Source organism: Carettochelys insculpta, chromosome 1, assembly GCF_033958435.1.
Source record: "Carettochelys insculpta isolate YL-2023 chromosome 1, ASM3395843v1, whole genome shotgun sequence".
NCBI lineage: Eukaryota > Metazoa > Chordata > Testudines > Carettochelyidae > Carettochelys > Carettochelys insculpta.
In genome coordinates this window covers 297,412,542-297,433,367 of record NC_134137.1, presented here as the reverse complement: position 1 = coordinate 297,433,367, position 20,826 = coordinate 297,412,542, and the positions used below count along the sequence as shown (strand labels likewise).

General features: G+C 44.7%; 1 protein-coding gene across 1 annotated transcript in view; it reads right to left on the bottom strand.

Moving 5' to 3' along the window:
- Positions 1-20,826, bottom strand: part of CEP290 (centrosomal protein 290) — a 143,471-nt gene that overhangs the window by 45,067 nt on the left and 77,578 nt on the right. Inside the window, exons 30-38 of the mRNA XM_075012177.1 lie at positions 20,120-20,271; positions 16,403-16,514; positions 15,597-16,052; positions 14,674-14,838; positions 14,272-14,379; positions 14,048-14,182; positions 12,944-13,210; positions 11,637-11,744; positions 3,117-3,316 (exon numbers count right to left, since the gene is read on the bottom strand). Coding sequence (XP_074868278.1) covers positions 3,117-3,316; positions 11,637-11,744; positions 12,944-13,210; positions 14,048-14,182; positions 14,272-14,379; positions 14,674-14,838; positions 15,597-16,052; positions 16,403-16,514; positions 20,120-20,271 — 1,703 coding nt within the window. The remainder of the gene's footprint in view (positions 1-3,116; positions 3,317-11,636; positions 11,745-12,943; positions 13,211-14,047; positions 14,183-14,271; positions 14,380-14,673; positions 14,839-15,596; positions 16,053-16,402; positions 16,515-20,119; positions 20,272-20,826) is intronic.

Genomic DNA, 20,826 nt, shown 5'->3' with positions numbered 1-20,826 from the left:
CACGGGGGTATTGGACGGCCAGGGGGGACCTGCCCCTAGGTGTAGGCCTGGGGTGTCTGTGTCCAGCATGATAAGAACGACCATGGCAGCACGGGCATGTGTCCGGGTATGGAGACTTGGACCACTCTTGGGGTGCGTACCCCCGATGTCTGGGAGAGCGAGATCTCCGCAACAATACAGATAACGGTGAAGCTGGTTTGTGATAGTACTCCAGCGGACCCAATCCCAGAAAGGGCGAAGGTGGCCCAAGCCATGACGACGTAGGTTGGAGGAATGGAGGAGGCGGTTCTGGATAGGCCAGTGGAGACCCAGATCTTCTGGGCGGCATGTGCAGCATAAGGGGAGGGCTTGTTGATAGCAGCATTGCAGCCCTGTCCAGAGAAGGGCTGCGGTGCCGGGTTTTTGCTCTTGCCTTTCCCCTCCTCTGCAGGGCTGGCACTGCCCCCTTCCGTGCCGGGGATCTCGGCCCCGCTGTTGGCGCCGCGCTCGGCCCGCTCAGCTGCGGTGCCGCACGGATAACGTCCTCCGGTGCCTGCAGGCTCCGTGTCTGTTGGCCCTGCACCGCTGGCGCCGCAGGGTTCGGTGCCGCCAGTTCCGGCGCTTGCCTGGCCGCAGCTCTAGTGCCGCGCATGCCGGCTGTTTGGTAAATCGGAGGCTCAGCCTCTGCCACGTGCACTGCTGGCTGCCGCTTGTTTGAGTATGCAGCTGGGGGCTGTGTGCTCCTCCTGTCCCGCTTGCTGAGACCGCTGGCAGGGATCGGGCTGGAGAGAGCTTCCTCCGTTTCTGCACCGAGGGGGTGAGGGAAGCCGCCTTCCTTTTGTGGAGCCCAGAGGGCCCTTCTGGTTGAGGCCTCTCCGGCAAGTCGGGCTGGAGAGCCTTATCAAACAGGAGCATTTTCAGCCACATTTCTCTGTCTTTCCTGGCCCTGGCTGTGAGCTTAGCACAGTGGGAACACTTCTGGGTAACGTGTGATTCCCCCAGGCACTGAATGCATTCGCTATGCCCATAGGAGGCCAGCATAGCTTCGCGGCAGGACTCACACTTTTTAAAGCCTGAAGAGGACATCGCGGTGAGTCTTTTTGTTGTTAATAGGGCACTTAGCACTTAATTTGTGCCTGTTTACCCGTTGCGGACACCGGCCTGCAGTGGCGGGAGGCCTACTGGCCTTCACGTCCACGCATCTTCTCCGCCTCTCTCTCTCTTTTTATTATATATTTTTATTTTTATTTTTTTTTACTCTCTTGCTTTTTTTCTTTCTAACAAAAAAAAAAAAAAAGAGAGAGAAACAACAATTTACACGTAAAACTCTAGCTAATCTGACTCTGGCCGTAGCCTGAGCGGATTCCGTCTGCAGCTGATGGCGGTTGAGAAGGAACTGGCGGGGACCGGATCGCGTACGTGGCCAGGGACGCGCAAGAGAGCGGCACGCGCGATCCAGGAGAAACTGCTGGAAGAATTCCGATCTGCGGCGCCGGGCGAGCCCGACACCTATTGTGGAGCACCCACGGGGACACTCGTAGACGAATGCAAGTTAGTACAAAATTGTTTATGGATACCATAAGTCTTGTAAGAAATCCTGGCTGTTCCTTTTGTAAAAGACATTTCTTTATTTCTGAAGTGAGCTTTCCTTTCCGTGAATAAGGAAAGTGTGAATGTGGGTGTTTGCACAATGTAATCAGTCCCTGAAGCAGGCCTGTCTGGATGACCAACTGCAAGGAGCACCTTGATGGCCAGACAATAAGAGGAGCTGAGCCCTGCAAAAGAATCCACCTCAGGAAAGAGAAAAAAGCCCCATCAAGGTAAGATCATAGTCCCATCTGCAGTTAGGTGGTGACTCATGGCCATACAGAATCCTGGGGCAGTGCAACAGGACAATTGCCATTGGACTGAAACGTACAAAACATGGATGCAAAGCTACAGAAACTCTCCTTTTATCTTTCTCTTCTTGCCAGTGCCACTCTACAAGAGTTAATCATGGCTGGGGTGGAAGCGTCAGTAGGAGGCCCAAGACCCCTTCCGCTCCCCCCAGGATGGAAGGTGCTGACTGCTCCTAAGTACTACAGCTGACAAGATAGCAAGCTGACAAAGAGGGTTGTTTTGTGGGGGGGTGGGGGCGGGTGATGTCACACAATCAGCTTGCCACCCTGGCTGGATTTATGACTGCAGCCAGACACACTGGATCCACTACGCCTTGGCTTCTTCCACTGTTCTTGTTCAACTCTTCACCCGTGTGAGCTCCTATGTGTGTAAGGGCATGAGTGCAGGAGGGTGTGGGTGTATGTAGGTATGTGCCTGAAAGCTAGTTCCCCATTTTCCTTTAATTCAGTAGTGGCCTTTAATAAAATACATGTGTGTGTAACCCTGGAGTGGTCTCTCTAATATAAAAATTAAAGTTTTAATTAGCAGATGGCTATTTCTATCTGCAGATATCCACATCCAGAGATAGACATTTGTATTTACACAAAGTGCTAACTACAAGGGCAAAAGCACACACAAATCTGGCAATCACAAAAACCTACAAAGTCTGTTTGGCTCAACCAACAAAAAAAATCAACTTAACTGAAAATGAGACAAATTACTGTGATCCCAGTTCCTAAACCAATACCAAACAGTGATCTCATGCACAGCATCAGTGGGAAAAATTACACGAGTTAAGCAAGCAAGACCAGATTACATTTTTCTTTTCTTGATCTTATCATATAGGCTAAATTTTCATGACTTTCAATCTTTGTTCTTCATCAAGCCTAACATACTATTTAAGATGTACAAAATTACATCTCACAGTTCAAAAAATTGAATTCACTGCATCAAAAATTCAATAAAAAGGGCTCAATAAAGGGGAAAAACACATTCACAATTCACCATTACATCTTTTAAACAACAATTTTTAGAATCAAGCTTTGACGACAACCCTCAAAATAAATATTTTAAAGTTACAATTGCAGCTTTATAAATGGTTAGGTTAGTTTCTTCAGTCAGTCATATTAATAAATAATAATAAAGCACATACAAGTCAATTAATTATCTTAATAACACAGTAACATTTTAGACTTACAGACGATGCATCTAATCTAATTATTACTTGAATTATAATAATTCTATAACTAAATACTTACTGAGCCTTGATGTTTTCAAATTCTCTGATTTTTAAGAAAGTAAGTTGTTTTTGTTTCTCCAAATCAGATGATGCTTTTTTTAACTTGTGGAGAAGCAAAGCAAGAGAGTTGTCCTGTTCCACTACTGTTTGCTCCATCTCAGCTAGACGAATGACATGTGTGTTGGTGGGAACTGATAAAGAAGGCTTTTTCATTAACTCCTGTAAAAACAGAACAATCTTCATATTATACAGGGAAGTTCTGCAGTCATTTCATTATGTTGAATCCGATGCCAAGAATAATCAAGCAGAGACTTTTAAATTATATTTTATAATCACTGATGTAACCTATAACAGTAAAATGCTAGGGACACTGACTTGTCTACACTTGCCCCCAACTTCGAAGGGGGCATATTAATCAGGGTCATGGGAGATTACTAATGAAGTACTGTGGTGAATATGCAGCACTTCATTAGGCTAATTCTCCCCCGTGGCAACTTGAAAGTGTCCATCATTGAAGTACCAGCATGCATGTAGCCACGGGAACTTTGAAGTGCCCACGCTACTTCAAAGCACCTTTACTCCTCAAAATTTTGGGGAGTAAAGGCACTTTGAAATAGTGCAGGCACTTCGAAGTGCCCACGGCTACACACATGCCAGCACTTCAAAGACTGACACTTTGATGTTGCCGTGGGGGAGAATTAGCCTAATGAAGTGCTGCATATCTACCGCAGCACTTCAGTAGTAATCTCCCATCACCCTGATTAACATGCCCCCTTCGAAGTAGAGGGCAAGTGTAGACAAGCCCAAGTGGTTTCTGTAGCTGAAGAATACTTATATAGCTAGTTAAATAAAGGTGGTCAGTCTTTCAAGAAAAAAAAGGATATTTAAGATGTAGCTTATTTACAGTAAAGGACTGAAAAAAAGGAGGGGGAAAATGAAAGACATCAGCATGCCTAATGTCTCAGTCTAGATCAGGATATGTTGAATTATGATCTACTCTGGGGAGGGATAAGGGGTGTAATAATTTTCGCATAGGAGCCACTCCATAAATTTTGGTAGCGGTTGTGGTGGGCTGGCTCTGGGCTCCCCCAGAGGGGGCAGGGTCTTGGACAGAAGGGTTGGGGCTGAGGATGCTAGAGACTCACGCACACTCTTTGTATGAAAGAGAAACACTGTGTGTGAGACACAGACTTCATGACACAGCACTGTATATGTGACAATGAAAGTGTGCATGGCACAGATTGAGTGTGTGTGACAGTAATGGTGTGGGTAGAACTACATAGCAAAGTTATTTTGAAATAACAGCCATTATTTTGAAATAACTATCCTGGTGTCTACACAGTGCAACCGCTATTTCAAAATAGCAGCTAGCCTATTTCAAAACTGGTAAGCCTCAGTCATTCTAGGGGAATATTAGCTATCTGCTATGAGGAAATAGCCTTTTCAAAATAGGTCCTGTTAAGACAGCAAATAGAGCCTATTTCGAAATAAGCCACAGTGCATCCAATACCTTTATTTCGAACTAGGCTGTATATTTGTAGACACTGTATTTTGAAATACCTAAGTGCATGTTTGTGTGTAGCAGTGTTATTTCAAAATAAACTATTCCAGCATAGCTATTCCAGAATACCTTATTCCAAAATACAGGAAGAAAGGTTGTTTCAAAGATGGGGTTTACTTTCCAAAGAGCCGCATCTACACTGGTTTTCTTCTTCTGAAAGAAGAATATGCAAATGAGGTGCCACATAAGTAAATCTGCACCTCATTTAGAGTTTCAATTCCTCATTTGCATGCCTCTTTCAAAAGTGCAGTGCTAGCGTTAACACAGCCTGTGTTTGCTGGCTCCTGCTGGGTTTCTGACAGAAACCAACCTCTATCTCTTTGAGGAAAACTGGTCCTGCCCTGTTGTTTCTACCCTTTCCTGAGTGAGTCACTTGACAGGCTTCAGAGTGGAGCAGCTCCTCTGTGTCTCTCCCTCTGACCAATCACTGAGGCACAGAGATGGGATAGGGGAACACCCTAACTTCAGCGCTACCTTTTCTCCTCCAAACCCTCCCTCTCTCCACAGCTAGCAGGAAAATCCTAGGACCAGCTTGGCTGCAGATGGAACGAGGAGAGGGGCAGCTGAACACATACTGCTGTCTGTAAGTATGAACGCTCTGCTAATCAGCAGTGCAGGCCAGAGAGAAATTCTTGGTAACCTGGATCCAGTCCCCCCAGCTAATTTTGACCACCCCGTTCTAAACTGAAGTATCAAGTTTGTTTATTAAAGAGAAGTTACTCACCGTAGTAACGATGGTTCTTCGAGATGTGTCCCCATGGGCGCTCCACAATAGGTGTCAGGCTCGCCCGGCGCCGCAGATTGGAATTCTTCCAGCAGTTTCTCCTGGATCGCGCATGCGCCGGCACGCACCGCTCCCTTGTGTGTCCCCGGCCACGTGCGCAATCCAGTCCCCGCCAGTTCCTTCACCATCTGGCTCGGATGCTCCTAAAAGACACTAGACAGAGATCCGAAGCGGGGAGGATGGGTGGGTGGTGGAGCACCCATGGGGACACATCTCGAAGAACCATCGTTACTACGGTGGGTAACTTCTCTTTCTTCATCGAGTGTCCCCGTGGATGCTCCACAATAGGTGACTACCCAGCAGTAACCCAAGAAAGGAGGTGGGTAATCGGTTTATGTGCAGCTTGCCCCCGAAAGGACTGCTGTCGAGAGGCGGGTATCCTCTTGGAATACCCGATGTAGGGCATAATGCTTGGCGAAGGTGTCATAGGATTACCAGGTCGCCGTTCTACAGATGTCCTTCAATGCAATGCCCTTAAAGAAGGCTGTTGACGCCGCCACCGCCCTGGTGGAGTGAGCCCTGGGCGGGGCCAGCAAAGGAGTCTTTCGAAGCTCGTAGCACATTTTTATACAGGACACAATGTGCTTTGAGATTCTCTGTGAAGAGAGACCTTCTCCTTTTGACCTGGGAGCGAGAGAGACTAGAAGCCTGTCCGTTTTCCGGAAGGACTTAGTTCTGTCTATGTAGAAGGCCAACGCCCTCCTCACGTCCAGGAGATGAAGGCGTGCCTCCTTGCTGGAGCTGTGAGGCTTCGGGTAAAACGAGGGTAAAACTATTGGTTCGTTCAGATGGAATTCTGAAGAAACTTTTGGAACAAAGGCTGGGTGCAGCCGTAAGGTTACCGCCTCCTTTGAGAATACTGTGCAGGGCGACATTGCCATAACTGCTGCGAGCTCACTCACCCTGCGAGCTGACGTAATTGCAAGGAGGAAGGTTGTTTTTATCGTAAGGAGATGTAGGGGAACCGTGGCTAACGGTTCAAAAGGTGGACCCATGAGTGTGCTGAGCACCAGGTCCAGGTTCCACGATGGCGGAAGCGGTTTCCGAGGGGGGTACAGGTTTACCAACCCCTTCAAGAACCTGGTAACGATAGGATGGGCAAATACCGTGGGCCCCTCCTCTGTATGCCGAAAGGCTGATATAGCAGCGAGGTGGACTTTTAGTGAGGATAAGGAAAGCCCGCCCCTCTTGAAGTCCAATAAGTATTCAAGTATTACTGGTATAGGAACGTCAAGGCGAGCTAACTGCTTGGCGGAACACCAGGCTGTGAATCGAGTCCATTTCTGCTTATAAGTCTTCCTGGTGGAGGTCCTTCAGCTACTTTCCAGGACTTGTTGTACTCCCTCCGTGCATGTACTTTCTAAGCAGCTGAGCCATGGATTAGCCATGCTTGTAGGCGCAGGCTCTGATGGTTTGGGTGCACTATGGACCCCTGGGCCTGCGTGAGTAGCTCCGGCGCCAGCGGTAGGGGAAGCGGTGGGCGGTCCGACATGAGCAGAAGCAAGGGAAACCATTGCTGCCGATCCCACATTGGGACTACTAGTATCATGCGAGCTCTCTCCCTTCTGGCTTTCTGCAAGACCTTGTGGATAAGCGCTGTCGGGGGGAACGTGTAAAGTAGGGGGCCCTTCCATGGAATCATGAATGCGTCCCCCAGAGACCCCCGCCCCACTCCTGCCCTGGAGCAGTACTGGGGGCACTTCTTGTTGTGCTGTGTGTCAAACAGATCAATCTGGGTAAACCCCCATGTGTGAAAGATCGGTCGTAGCAGATCTGTGCGGATCTGCCATTCGTGCGTGAGTGCAAAGCACCTGCTCAGCTGATCTGCTTTCACGTTGTGAGCGCCTGGCAAGTACGAGGCTTTCAACATAATGTTGTTGGCGATGCACCAGTTCCACAGTCGGATTGCTTCCACACATAGGGCCCGGGATCAGGCTCCTCCTTGCTGATTTATGTAAAACATAGTGGAGGTATTGTCTGTATTGATCCCGACTACTTTGCCACATATGTGGTCTCAGAAATGCTTGCAGGCGTTGAACACTGCTCTGAGCTACAGTATGTTTATGTGCAGTGACTGTTCCGCAGGGGACCATAGCCCTTGCATCACCTTGTCGCCGATCTGCGCTCCCCATCCTATGTGGGAGGCATCGGTAGTAAGAAAAATAGACATTTGTGGTTGGTGAAAGGGCACCCCCGCTAGCAAGTTCTTGGGGTTTACCCACCACGCCAGGGATCTGCGCACCTCTGTCGTGGGCGACACTACCCTGTGAACAGTGTGTGCTGCCGGTTTGTAGATGCTCGCCAGCCAATGCTGCAGGCTTTGCATGTGCAATCTGGCATTATGTACCACAAATATTGCTGCCACCATATGGCCCAGCAGCTGTAAGCACGTTAAGACCGGCACCGTGGGGCTGTATGTAATGACTTGCACCAGCGAACTGATGGCGCGAAAGTGGGCGTCGGGTAGGTACACCCTTGCTGTGATAGAGTTTATGCATGCCCCTATGAACTCTATGTCCTGTGTGGGGTCGGTCTTTGACTTCACGAGGTTGATGACTAGGCCCAGCGAAGAAAACGTGTATGCTGTGACGCGTATCATGCGTAGGACCTCTGCCTTACAGGCTCCTTTCAGTAGGCAGTCGTCCAGGTATGGAAATATGAATACCCCCTGTCTGTGCAGCTAGGCTGACACCACTGCCAAGGTTTTGGTAAAGACTCTGGGGGCTGAGGAGAGGCCGAATGGAAGAACCCTGTACTGGAAGTGTTCCTTGCCGACCATGAAGCGGAGAAAGCGCCTGTGTGCCGGGTGGATCATTATATGAAAGTAAGCATCTTGTAAGTCAAGGGCGGCAAACCCATCTCCATCGTCCAGTGCTGTGAGTATGGAGGCGACTGTAATCATCCGAAACCATTGCTTGTGCAAGTAGCGGTTGAGGCCCTGAAGATCTAAGATGGGCCTCCAGCCTCCTGTTTTCTTCTCTGTGAGGAAGTAGCGTGAATAAAACCCTTTCCCCTGGAATTGTTCCGGCACTATTTCCACCGCCCCTATGAACATAAGATGGTCCACCTCCTGTTTGAGCCTCGCCTCGTGGGCAGCGTCCCGGAGGTGGGGCCTGGAGGGAGGCTTCGGCGGTGGGAGCAACTGGAAGGGGATCGTGTAACCCATGGCTATGATCTCCAGCACCCATTTGTCTGCGGTGATCTTTTGCCATTGGGAGTGAAACAGTCGGAGGCGATGATGGAACATGAGATGAGAGTGGTATTGCGCGATGGTAGTGATAGGGCAGCCCTCGACATGTCCGTCAAACTTGTTGCCTTTGGGCCTGTCCCGAGGGTGTGCGGCTTTGTTGGGAATGTCACCTGGGTGTTCTGTACTGTTGCTGCTGTTGATGTCGCCCTTGGTCGTAGCCCCGTTGATACTGCGCACACTGTGGTTGGTACGGGTCTTTCCTGAGGGTAATATTTTTTCTTCCTATATGGAGGGGTATTGAAGTGTAGCTCTGGAGTCCTTACTGGAGTGGAGGACCGAGTCGGTTGAGTCTGCAAACAACTTCTGCGTGGCAAAGGGAAGATCCACAATCTTCGCCTGTAGATCTCTCGGGATGCCCTATGTCTGGAGCCAGGATTCTCTACGCATGACCACTGCTGTAGCCGTTGAGCGTGCCGCCATATCTGCCACATCCAGGGCGATCTGGACTCCTGTTCTCTAAGCTGCGTAGCCCTCTTGCACAATTGCCTTTAACACCGGCTTCTTATCTTCCGGAAGTGAATCCATGAGAGAAGTAAGCCTGGAGTAATTATCGAAGTTATGGTTCACTAGGTGTGCCGCATAATTTGCAATTCTCAATACCAGGGTGGAGGAGGAACATACCTTCCTGCCAAACAGCTCCAGCTTCTTGGCATCTTTGTCCAATCCCCCCGATTTGTACTGAGAAGTCTTTGACCTCTGCTGGGACGATTCGACCACCAGTGAGTTCAGTTGTGGGTGACTGAAGAGGAACTCCATGCCCTTTGCCGGGACGAAGTACTTCTTATCCGCTCTCTTGTTCATAGGCGGAACAGAGGCCGGAGTCTGCCATATGATAGTGTCTGACTCCATAATGGCTTCGTCCAGCGGGATAGCGATTTTGGATGAAGCCGGGGGTCTCAAATGTTTCAGGAGTTTGTGATGTTTCTCCTGCACTTCTGCCGTTTGAATGCCTTGCGTGAAAGCCACCCTTTTAAACAGCTCCTGAAACTGTTTAAGGTCATCCAGAGGAGCGACATCCCCGGGGGCCATGGCCTCATCTGGGGAGGATGAGGAGGAACCACTTGGGTAAACCTCCCTCGAACTCTCAGGTTCCTGCGGCCGATGGTATACCTGCTTGCTGGAGGATTGCGAAGGAAAGTCTCGGGGTTCTAAAATTAACTCCCCTTGAGATAACTGAGTTTCCATCCCCACCCGGGAGTGTCCACGGGGGTATTGGCTGGCCGGGGCGGGACCTGCCTCTGGGCGTAGGCCTGGTGTGTCTGTGTCCAGCATGATAAGAACGACCATGGCAGCACGGGCACGGGTCCAGGGACAGAGACCTGGACCACTCTCGGGGTGTGTACCCCCGATGTCTGGGAGAGCGAGAACTCCACGATGACACAGATAGCGGTGACACTGGTTTGTGATAGTACTCCAGCGGATCCAATCCCAGGAAGGGTGAAGGTGGTCCAAGCCATGGTGACATTGGTTGGAGGAACGGAGGAGGTGGTTCTGGATAGGCCGGTGGAGACCCAGGCCTTCTGGGAGGTGTGTGTAGCACAGGGGGAGAGCTTGTTGTTAGCAGCAGCGCAGCCCTGTCCGGAGAAGGGCTGCAGTGCCGGGTTTTTGCTCTTGCCTTTCCCCTCCCCTGCGGGGCTGGCACAGCCCGCTTCCGTGCCGCGCTCTGCCCGCTCAGCTGCGGTGCCACACGGATAACGTCCTCCGGTGCCTGGGGGCTCCTTGCCTGCTGGCCCTGCACTGTTGGTGCCGCGGGGGTCGGTGCCGCCGGTTCCTGTGCTAGCCTGGCTGCCGCTGTAGGCACTGTGCGTGCCGGCTGTTTTGTAATCAGAGGCTCAGCCTCTGCCACGTGCACTGCCGCGGTGCCGCTTGCCTGAGTATGCAGCTGGGGGCTGTGTGCTCCGCCCATCCTGCTCGCTCAGACCGCCGACAGGGATCGAGCTGGGGAGAGCTCCCTCCGTTTTTGCACTGAGGGGGTCAGAGAAGCTGCCTTCCTTTGTGCAACCCAGAGGGCCCTTCTGATTGCCTCTCCGGCAAGTCTGGCTGGAGGGCCTTATCAAACAACAGCATTTTAAGACGCGTTTCTCTGTCTTTCCTTGCCCTGGCTGTGAGCTTAGCACAGTGGGAACACTTCCGGGTAACGTGCGATTCCCCCAGGCATCGGATGCATTCGCTCTGCCCATCGGAGGCCGGCATAGCTTTGCGGCAGGACTCACGCTTTTTAAAGCCTGAAGAAGCCATCTCGGTGAGTCTTTTACTGTTAATAGGGTACTTAGCACCTTATCTGTGCCTGTTTACCCGAATCGCGGACCCCGGCCTGCAGGGCAGTGGGCGGCCTACTGGCCTTCACGTCCACTCTTCTTCTCCGCTCCTCTCTCTCCTTTTTTTTTTTTAAATATTCTCTTTGTCCTCTCTCTCTTTCTTTTTTTTTTTTTTTTTTTGAAAAAAAAAGAAACAACAATTTACATGTAGAAACACTGTCTAATCTGACTCTGGCCGTAGCCTGAGCAGATTCCGTCTGCAGCCGATGACGGCTGAGAAGGAACTGGTGGGGACCGGATTGCGCACGTGGCCGGGGATGTGCAAGGGAGCGGTGCGCGCCAGCGCATGCGCGATCCAGGAGAAACTGCTGGAAGAATTCCGATCTGCGGCGCCGGGTGAGCCTGACACCTATTGTGGAGCACCAACGCGGACACTCGATGAAGAACCTTTATTTCCTCACTCATCTTTCTCAAATTCTTTCAACTTCATCTGCATATAATAATATTGTAACAACAGTCCCTCCTATTTATCTTCCTGTTTGTACTATCTTGAACTGACAAGCTGCTCTTCTGGAATGGGGGGTTAATTTTCAAATTATTTTCAAAACATACAAAACCAAAACTATAAACAACTTGGCAACCATGAACAAAATGATCCCACATCTCAAACTAACAAATAAACCTACCAAAGCAGTTTGTCTGAATTTATTAAGTGAATTGTCAGCATACAAATCTAGCTTCTGATGTAAAACCCGGAGGTCTTCTTCATGTTTCTTTGCAATTTCCTCTTGCTCCTATCAGCACAAAATGAAAATATATTCTTAATGCATGTTTACATGCATGATACTCCAGAAACCCATGGATGTTTCCATGCTAGCTACTTGACTCTCTGGAGTAGGATTTCCTCAGTTCATATTCTATCACTGGCCAACAAATATAAGCACTAAGCAGTTAAAGCAAATTCATTATCCTGATAAATTTCTAGGAGAGAAAAGAAAAGAGCCGAAAACTACATTAATGTATTAAAGCCTCTCAATAAGTTCAGATGTAATAGGTAGTCATAATATTACATTTTTGGGAAGCGTAGAAATATTCATAAAGACATCATTTTCCCCGTTTCAAAGTCTTAAACTGCAAGACAGAGGTTGGAATATGTAACCTTGTGTTGTCTCATTCATTCTGTGTACATAGGAAGAGGCAATCTGGCAAACCAAAGAGTATTTAACAAACTGATGTTGTCATGCAGAAGTCATTGGGGGCTTGTCTACACTGCTACTCTACTGCTCTGTAACCATCTCACTCAGGGGTCTGAAAAACACCCTTTCCCCAAGTGCAGCAAGTTATCACACTGTAAAGTGCCAGTGTAAACTGTTCCCTCTACCATCTCTTTTAATATTGTTATTCTCTTGGATGTTTCTGCACCTCATTTCCTTACCACTTTTACTCTTGTCAGGTCACACATGAATAACATCAAACTGATATCTTTAAAAGGCTTTATAAAAACTCTTTAAGATGAATTTAAAGCTCTTGTATAGCTAATTAATACAAAGTTTTGATGATTTCAGTCACAAGTCACAATCTTGCCAGGCAAGAATCTACCTAGGTCAAGCTCACGACATGATCTAGGCCACAATGAACTGCTACAACACAGAATTCTATATTTTTTGAAGAAAACTGTGTGAACAAACAAACAAAATGTAGAATTATACTATTTGTTAATTTCCTGCACCTACCACTGCAAAGTTTGCTGCCTGATCTTGCCACACTAAAGCAATTCTAAAGGAGAATAATCAGAAAACTTGTATTTACATACATTTTGAAACACAGGTTAAAAAACTCTCTTCATTTGTGCAATGAGAAAGTCATAATAAATGGCTTGTTCTGCTCCAACTGAAGTCCATGGCAGTTTTACCAAGTCTCCACTGAAAATAGAACTGCGCACAAAATTAATTCAAGCTCCTAAAAAATAATACAAAACAAAAAGTGCATATACCTCTCGAGCTTTTGCAAGCAGATGCCGATACTTTTTCAACACTTCCTCTTTTTGATTTAATCTCGCTTGCATATTTGTAATAGTTTGCTGGGCAACTTTGATGGCATGATGGTACTCTGGATCATTTTCTTTTCTACCTAACTCAGCTATTATTCTCTCTCTTTCTGCTGTTGCAGGTAATCGAAGCCTTAGTTCATTTATAACTCTGTCTCTTGATAAAACATTTTGCTCTGCTTTCCACAGTGCAGTTTCTTTCTCTTTCAGTTTCTACAACAAAGAAAATTATTAGTAATCTTATAAAAATAATATGCTAAAAAGTAAAGGAAATATTTCTTGCTAACAAAATGTGTCAGATTATGTCAAAATCAAATTACAAACGACAAATGATTTTTCCTACTCGGACAAATCTCCATTTCAATTAGGGATGTTAATGGTTAACTGGTAAGCCTTACCATAAGCAGATGAGGCGCACCGATTACAGTTAACTGGGGGTAACACGCAGGGCACTACTAAACATTTCAAAGATATGCTGAGAGTGGGAATGATCTGGTCCAGCCCAGTAAGACTAGCCTGGTCTCCTTCCTTTTACCCCCCATACCTCTGTTTCATGAGTTAACCAGTTAAACTTAAGACTTAACCGGTTAACTAATTAAATGGGACTTTACATCCATAATTTTAATTTGTATTTCACTGTGGGGAAATTTCAGAACACAATGTACTTACATTAATAGTGTGCTTTTAAAAGGCTTACTTTCATATTTAGCGTTTGAGAAGAAATTTACGTAAATTTAACACACTATTAATTCAATTAATACTACATAATGATAATTAAACCTAATTAGTAATAAGAAACATATTTTGTGCAATCTCAGCATCTTGAATATGAACTGTTTGCAAATGTCTTCCTGTTTAAGTTCTTACATATCTAAAGAGAAACAGAAATGAGCTTTTTCATTATATTCAGATATTGAACTGTTCCACAGTGCTTCATTCTTATAAATGCATGCCTCATACACCACAGTAAAAAATAAACTCAGGTTAACATATTTATTCTTGTTCTATACTTATACTTTTAATGATTTAGGTATCTATTCATCTAATTACCTCTTCCAGTGATTTGCAAGTTGCCCGAGTTTCTAAGATTGTTCGAATGTGCTCCTTAATTTTCCTCAAAGCTAGCTCAAGCTGCTGTGGAAGGGGCAAACTGGGATCTGGAACTGACCCTGTAGCCTCCTCAAACTGCACAGGAAGGACAAAAAGGAACATTATTTCTCTGATGGCTCTAATCAGCACACATTAATTTATTTCTAATAAGTAAGTGTAGGTACCTTTCGAGCAGTATTAAGTATTTCATTTTGCTGGCGGTCATATATGTCTAGCTGGCGTTCTAACTCTACTTCTCTTTGATCCCAAGCCATTTGTCGCTCTTCATAAAACTATTTAAAAAAAATTTGATTAAAGAGATCCACATTGAAATGCTGAGCCACTGATGTCAAGAACTTTACTATTCACTTCAACAAGATAAGGATTTCATTCCTACTTTGACATTTCTTTTAAATTCTCTAATATGCCATTAACAGCAAGACATCTTTAACTGTAAAAGCACATACAACACACATTCATGTACCATACATCTGTACATGTAAGTTATAATTTTTAGATATAACAAAAGAATTTTAAAAATTAATGAACAGAACATAGTTATCTTAACATCATGTAGAAGTTTATACCTTGCTCTGCTGTACAAGTTCTTCTTCCAGACTGCTGATTGTATGCTCATATTCAGAAACGATATTATTTAAATATTTCATCTCTTCTTTTTGTTTGACTATTTCTCGATTCAGTTTAAGTTCCTGAAGCCGGAGTTCTTCCATTTTCATATGCCATTCAATTACCTGATAAATAGTAACAGTTCATACAGCTCATCATCAATATCACCTTAACAGATGAAAAGAACATTTAGGGAACTGAGATGTCTTTTCCCAAGTGAAACTGATTTTTCAAAACAACCCAGAGAAGTTGTATTTAATGAACTGTGTCATTCAATTTACAATATACAAAAAGTACCAATATACAGAGATCCCAAAATGCTCAAAAAATTTGCAGACTGATGAGAGACCACTTCACTCATCATTGTAATGCAGACGTCTTTACACAGAGAATGCAATATTATATCATGTCTGGGGCAGAAAATGAGAATGTCTCACCCAGCGGAAGGGTAATTACCTTGAAAAGGCAAAATATAATTACCCAAATTACAATTTGTCCAGAATGCCTCAGTTAACATTTCTACTCTTTTTAAAAAAAAAAAAAAAAAGTGAAATGTGATTTTTGATGGCCAAGAGTAGCTGGGACTTGCGCTTCCTGTTTCATACCGTATTGAATCTCCTGTGCCTCTTCTTATGGCATTTAAATTTGCTTTAGAGGCTCTAATCGGAAGAAAAACCAAGAATGACCCAACTAGGGCTTTTATACTGACTAGTAAAACTAGCTATTATCCTACTTTTTAAAGACAAAACAAATGGCTGTTACAATACTGCATATTCTAAAATCATGATGGCACATATTAAAACAAAAATTTAAAGTAGATTACAGCAGATTAAAGCTTTAATACATATAATTAATTATTAGAAAAAGCTACAAGATGTCAAACCTTTTGAGCTCCTCTTGTATCTTTCAATGTGCTTATTAACTCTTCTAAACCTTTTACTTTTAATTCCATCTCCATTGCTCTGTTCTCTGTGTTTCGACGCTCTTCCTGGGCACGCTTGACTTCATCCATGATTTTTAGTTTGTCATTCTGTAACTGAATCATGGTTTTAGAGAATTTCTCCTGTTGTGCCAAGGGCAGAGCGCCACCAAACTGTCGCCGCAAGGATTGCACAGTCTGGCGTAGATGTTTGGCTCTATTTCTCCCTTCTAGTCGGGCATAGTATAATCTCTGCTCTTTGTCATCAAGCTTCTGTTCTAGGCGTAGATTATAAATCTCCGTCTTTTGCAGTTTCGTTGTAAGTGCTTCTAGCTTGCCCACAGCGGTAGTCTCACTAATCTGAAGAGCTACGATTTGCTGGTGTAATTTTGCAATAAGTGCTTTTTCATCTGACTGTGCCTAAACACCAAAACATATAACAGGGACATCTTTAAAAATATAAAATTATTCATTGAAAAATAAACATATTTACATGAAGTGTAAGTGATTAGTACATTACAGTGCCCATTACATTTTCAATTAAACTAATGGCAAAACTCCTTTGGGCATCAACAATAGCAGCATCTGGCCTCACATCAATTCGTATTTCGTTCAAATAATTGCTTTTCTAATGCAGACTTTAAAAACATTTCACCAGTATATCATGAAAGCACTTTCATAACCTAAGAAGGTTCTATCCCTACCACACTCTCCCAAAACATATCAGTTAATTAAGCAGCCTTAACAAAGTAGAGCAGTACTGATCTCACCTGATAGTCTAAAACTTGCATTCGAAGGGAGGCCACTTCCTTCTCTCTGGATTGCTGTCGTTTCTCCAAAGCTGCAACTTGCATTTTGGCAATATCAGAAAGCTCCCGTAGCCTAACAGAAGAAAACAAGAATGCTAAACCATTTTCGAATATTAAATAAACCTTCAAGCTAAAATGGTGTCCAAATACCTTTACTAAATGTCAAGCTCTACTACACAAAGAGAGGTGAACCCTTTTCAGCATTTCTGGATCTTTTCCCATCCTATATATAATAAAGACCAGTAATTTGGATACCATCCCACTATTAAAGCTCCTGCTAATCTCCTCTCATGACTATTTTGGAAACAAGACTGAGGTTTATGAAGCAGATTCTTCAGTTTCACTAGTGATGTCAGTGGCAAACAACCCAACAGACTTCAAGAGTAAAGAATTGGATCCCTGATTAAAAACATCTTTACTGAAGTTTACAGTTGATCTGTACAGAATTAAAAAAAGAAAAAGAAAAAGTAAAGACAGGAGCACTAGAGAGACTGTAGACTGTTTACACTGAAAGATCAATGTCCATAGGCAAAATTACATTTTTAGGCCAGGCAGATTAGTATTTCAATTCAAAGACATACTGATAAGAACAGCCATACAAAATCAGGCCAAAGGTCCACCTAGCCCAGTATGCTGTCTTGCGACAGTGGCCAATGCCTGGCGCCCCACAGGAATGAACAGAAGTAGTAATCACCAAGTGATCCCTCCCCTGTCACCCATTCCTAGCTTCTGACAAACAGAGGCTAGGGGCACCATTCCTACCCATCCTGGCTAATAACCATTGATGGAGCTATCCCCCGTGAACTTATCTAGCTCTTTTTTGAACTCTGTTGAAATACTGGTCTTTACAACATCTGCGGGCAGGGCGCTACACAGGTCGACTTTATGGTGCGTCAAGAAATGCATCCTCTTCTTTGTTTTAAGCCTGCTACCTATTAATTGCTACTGCTAACTACTACCATTCTTGCGAAGTGAGAAATATGCATTATTAATATCTCATAGCATCTTGATAAGCCCTGCAACTATATGACAGTGCAGATTTGCTTTTAACTTTTGGCAAATTTTGATACACTCAAAATACTTTTGTGCATCTTCCAAAATAAAAACACTTTTTTTCTTTTACTGTAAAAACAAAAGCCTCACATAGGGTGACCAGATGTCACATTTTTAAGCCCTCCTGGCACATGTCCTTTTTTTAAAAAAAAAAAAAAAAAAAAAAAAAAAATGCAAATTGTCCTGTGTATTTTGTCTCTCCTCTCCCATCAGTACTAGTGGGTGGGTCCTCTAGCTGGCTGCATCCTTTCTCACCAGCAATGAGTGAGGGCACGCAGGGGCTGACAAGGGGAGTTAGTGTTCAAGAGTGGTGGTCAGGTAAAGCTGCAGTGTACAGGGCAGCCACTCTACTTGTTGATCTCTCAATGCAGTCCCTGCTGTGCGCCAGTTCATGGACAGCAGCTCCCACCTCCAACCCCATTTCCACCCAGCACTGGCTGCTTGCTGCAGTGACTGGTGAGTGCGGGCAGGTGGTGGCCAACTATGTGTCACCTTTGCTGCCCACTAATTGGCTCCTTGCTTGTTTCCCATCTCACTCTCCTCTCCTTGCTGTGCCCATTTACCTCCCACCCAGCCCTGCTGCTCTTCCATATCCATGCTAGTGGGGTGTGTCTTGCTCATGGCACTGTGTGGAGAACCAGCCCCTGGTTGGAACTTTCCATTTGCCAACAGCCTGGTCAACAGGCACTTGTCTTCCCCCACTGCCTCTGGCTGGTGCTGGCCAGGAGGAACCAAGCCCTGCCTGTGCCTAAGTTCCACACAGTGACAGTATGGAGAAATTTACCTGCCCCTCTGCTTAGCTCTAGAATGGTGGGGAGAAAGCTGTTTCTAGCCTGTTTGCAGACCAACCCTGCAGATCTACAGGCAGGGGCACTTAGCATCTTCTTCACATGCTGCCCCCGAGGAGTGCAGGGCTGCTCTGTCACTTAGGCACTCCAAACTCCACTACCAGGTACCTCTCTGGCTGGGTTTTCTGAATTTCTTGCAGTCAAACTGCCTGGGTCCTGGCACTGTTTTCTGCCCAGCCTGTAGCCATAGGATAGGAGTCAACTGGGTTACGTGGGTGGTCAACAGGAGCTTGGAGGCGCTAACTGCCATTCTACAGTGAATGGGTAGGAAAGGATAAGCTGTTTCTAGTCACAGGGGAGCAGGAGGGTGCAAGAAAAATGACCTCTGGAAAATGATGAGCCAGGACATCCCTATCTCCATCCCCCTTCGGCTGGAAGCACCTCCCATCCCTTTCCGCCCACATAATGCCTAAAGGCTGCTGCTTGGCATGTTCTAGTGTAAACCCCGAGGGAAATCAGGGGAGGCCTGTGACCTTGTGTGCTCCCACCCCACAAACTGCTTTGTGAAGATGTGGCACCAGGTACCAGGAGAGGCAGATCCATCCCAGCGGCCCAGCCAGACATGGATGCTGGAGAGGACTGTGTAGGGAGAGTTGGGTCAGGTCAGTCAGTCACCCCCATCCCCATGTGAGATAAGTGTATAGGATGTGTTTGTGTGTCACCTCAGACAAACCTTAAAGATAAGAATGTAAGTAAAAAAATAAATAAATAAAATAAACACTCCAGCTATGCACTCCCTCTTTTTAACAGGGGTCCTAACATGGAGATATTTACGTTTCCCATAGAACTGAAAGGGACCTTGAGAAGTCATCAAGTCCAGTCCCCTGTACTCACCGCAGGACCAAGCACCATCCCTGACAGATTTTTTTTTCTTTTTAAATAAACCTAATCTGCTCCAGAACCTAGAAAAGCCCTCTCAAGGACTGACCTCACAACTCCTGGGTTTACAAGGCCAGTGCTCTAACCACTGAACTATCCCACCTAATCAACTCGGTTAGAATTTGAATGGTTGTACAGCATAGTTCTGATTGATTGTCATTGAACTCAAACATGAATAATTTTGTCAGGTGTCTTGTATTTAAAATGGTGAAATGTGGATACCCCACTTACGAAAAACAAATGTACAAACAATATATCTTACAGAGCAGATCATACTTGTTTTCATGTCAATTCCTTTGCCATTTTCTACAGTAGACATTCCTTATGGAAAAAAGCTATTCGTTCTATCAAACAACTGCTTTTCAGAATGGCATAAATGGCAGAAGATTAACTCAAAGTTCTTGTTTTGGGACACATATAACAATGCTTAATTAATGATACTTAAAATACTTTGCATAAGCACAATGTTTTCAAAATACTTTTTTTTTTAAAATTCCCAATGAAGCATCAATGGGTATTCCAAAATACTATTTTTGTTTTCCTGCTGTATTTTTATCAGTTTTCCATATACTTGATAAAGGATGCAAAAGGAAGAAAATATTGCTTAAACTAATTTGTCTGAAATACAGAATGTTTTTGCATCTAATTAAGACCCTACTGCAGGAAACTATTTAAACACGTTTACATTCAAACTATTCAGGACAGCTCCTAAGTATTTGCTTAACTCTTATCAGAATCTGGTCCTTTATGCAACTCTTTATCTAAAATTCCAGGTTTAGCATCTATAAAGACAGATGAAAATTATTTCTGTTTACGTACGCAACATATATCTGTACAAGTCAAATTACAAAATACTTCCAAACATACTGTAATCTAATTTTGGTACTTCTGCACTTACTTTGATACCTCATTCTTTAGCTCCATTTCACTCTTCTCCAGCTCCATGATTTTTTGTCGATCTGCATCACTTATTGCTTTACTCACACTGTTTGCCAATTCATCTCTTAATGTCTGTTCCACCTTTTGTGCCTCAAGGTTGAGTTTCGTAAGCTTAAAAAACAAAGTATATTTCCTAAGTGTATTAGGAAAAAGCATACAATGTATTTTTAGTTAACACAAAATGTTCTGAAGTTGTATTTAGATAAACTGTTTCCCTCAGGTTTTTTTTTTCCTTTTGCTTTTTTTTGCTCGACTATTAAACATCCCAATTTCTTGCATACAACATTGCATGTATGTCAAAGTAGCTACAAAAGCATCCCTACAAAAAGTATGCTAAATGAAAACCCAATGTTTTCAGTTTCCTGAAACAGTGAAAGCAAGAAACTAAACTATAAAATGGGGTCGAAAAAGGGAACAAAACTTAGACTGTAAACTCTTCAAGACAGTGACTATCTTCGTTATATGTTTACACAATGCCTAAAACAGGGCTGTTATATATAATTTTTTGTAGTAATTATATATAATTATTATATTAATAATAATAATAACAACAACAACAGCAATAATAATCATAAAAATCTCCAACATGTTACTGGGTAGCATGTTTATGTTAATAATTACTAGTCAGCATTTTTATTATAAGGTGACCAGTCATCTTCAATGCTC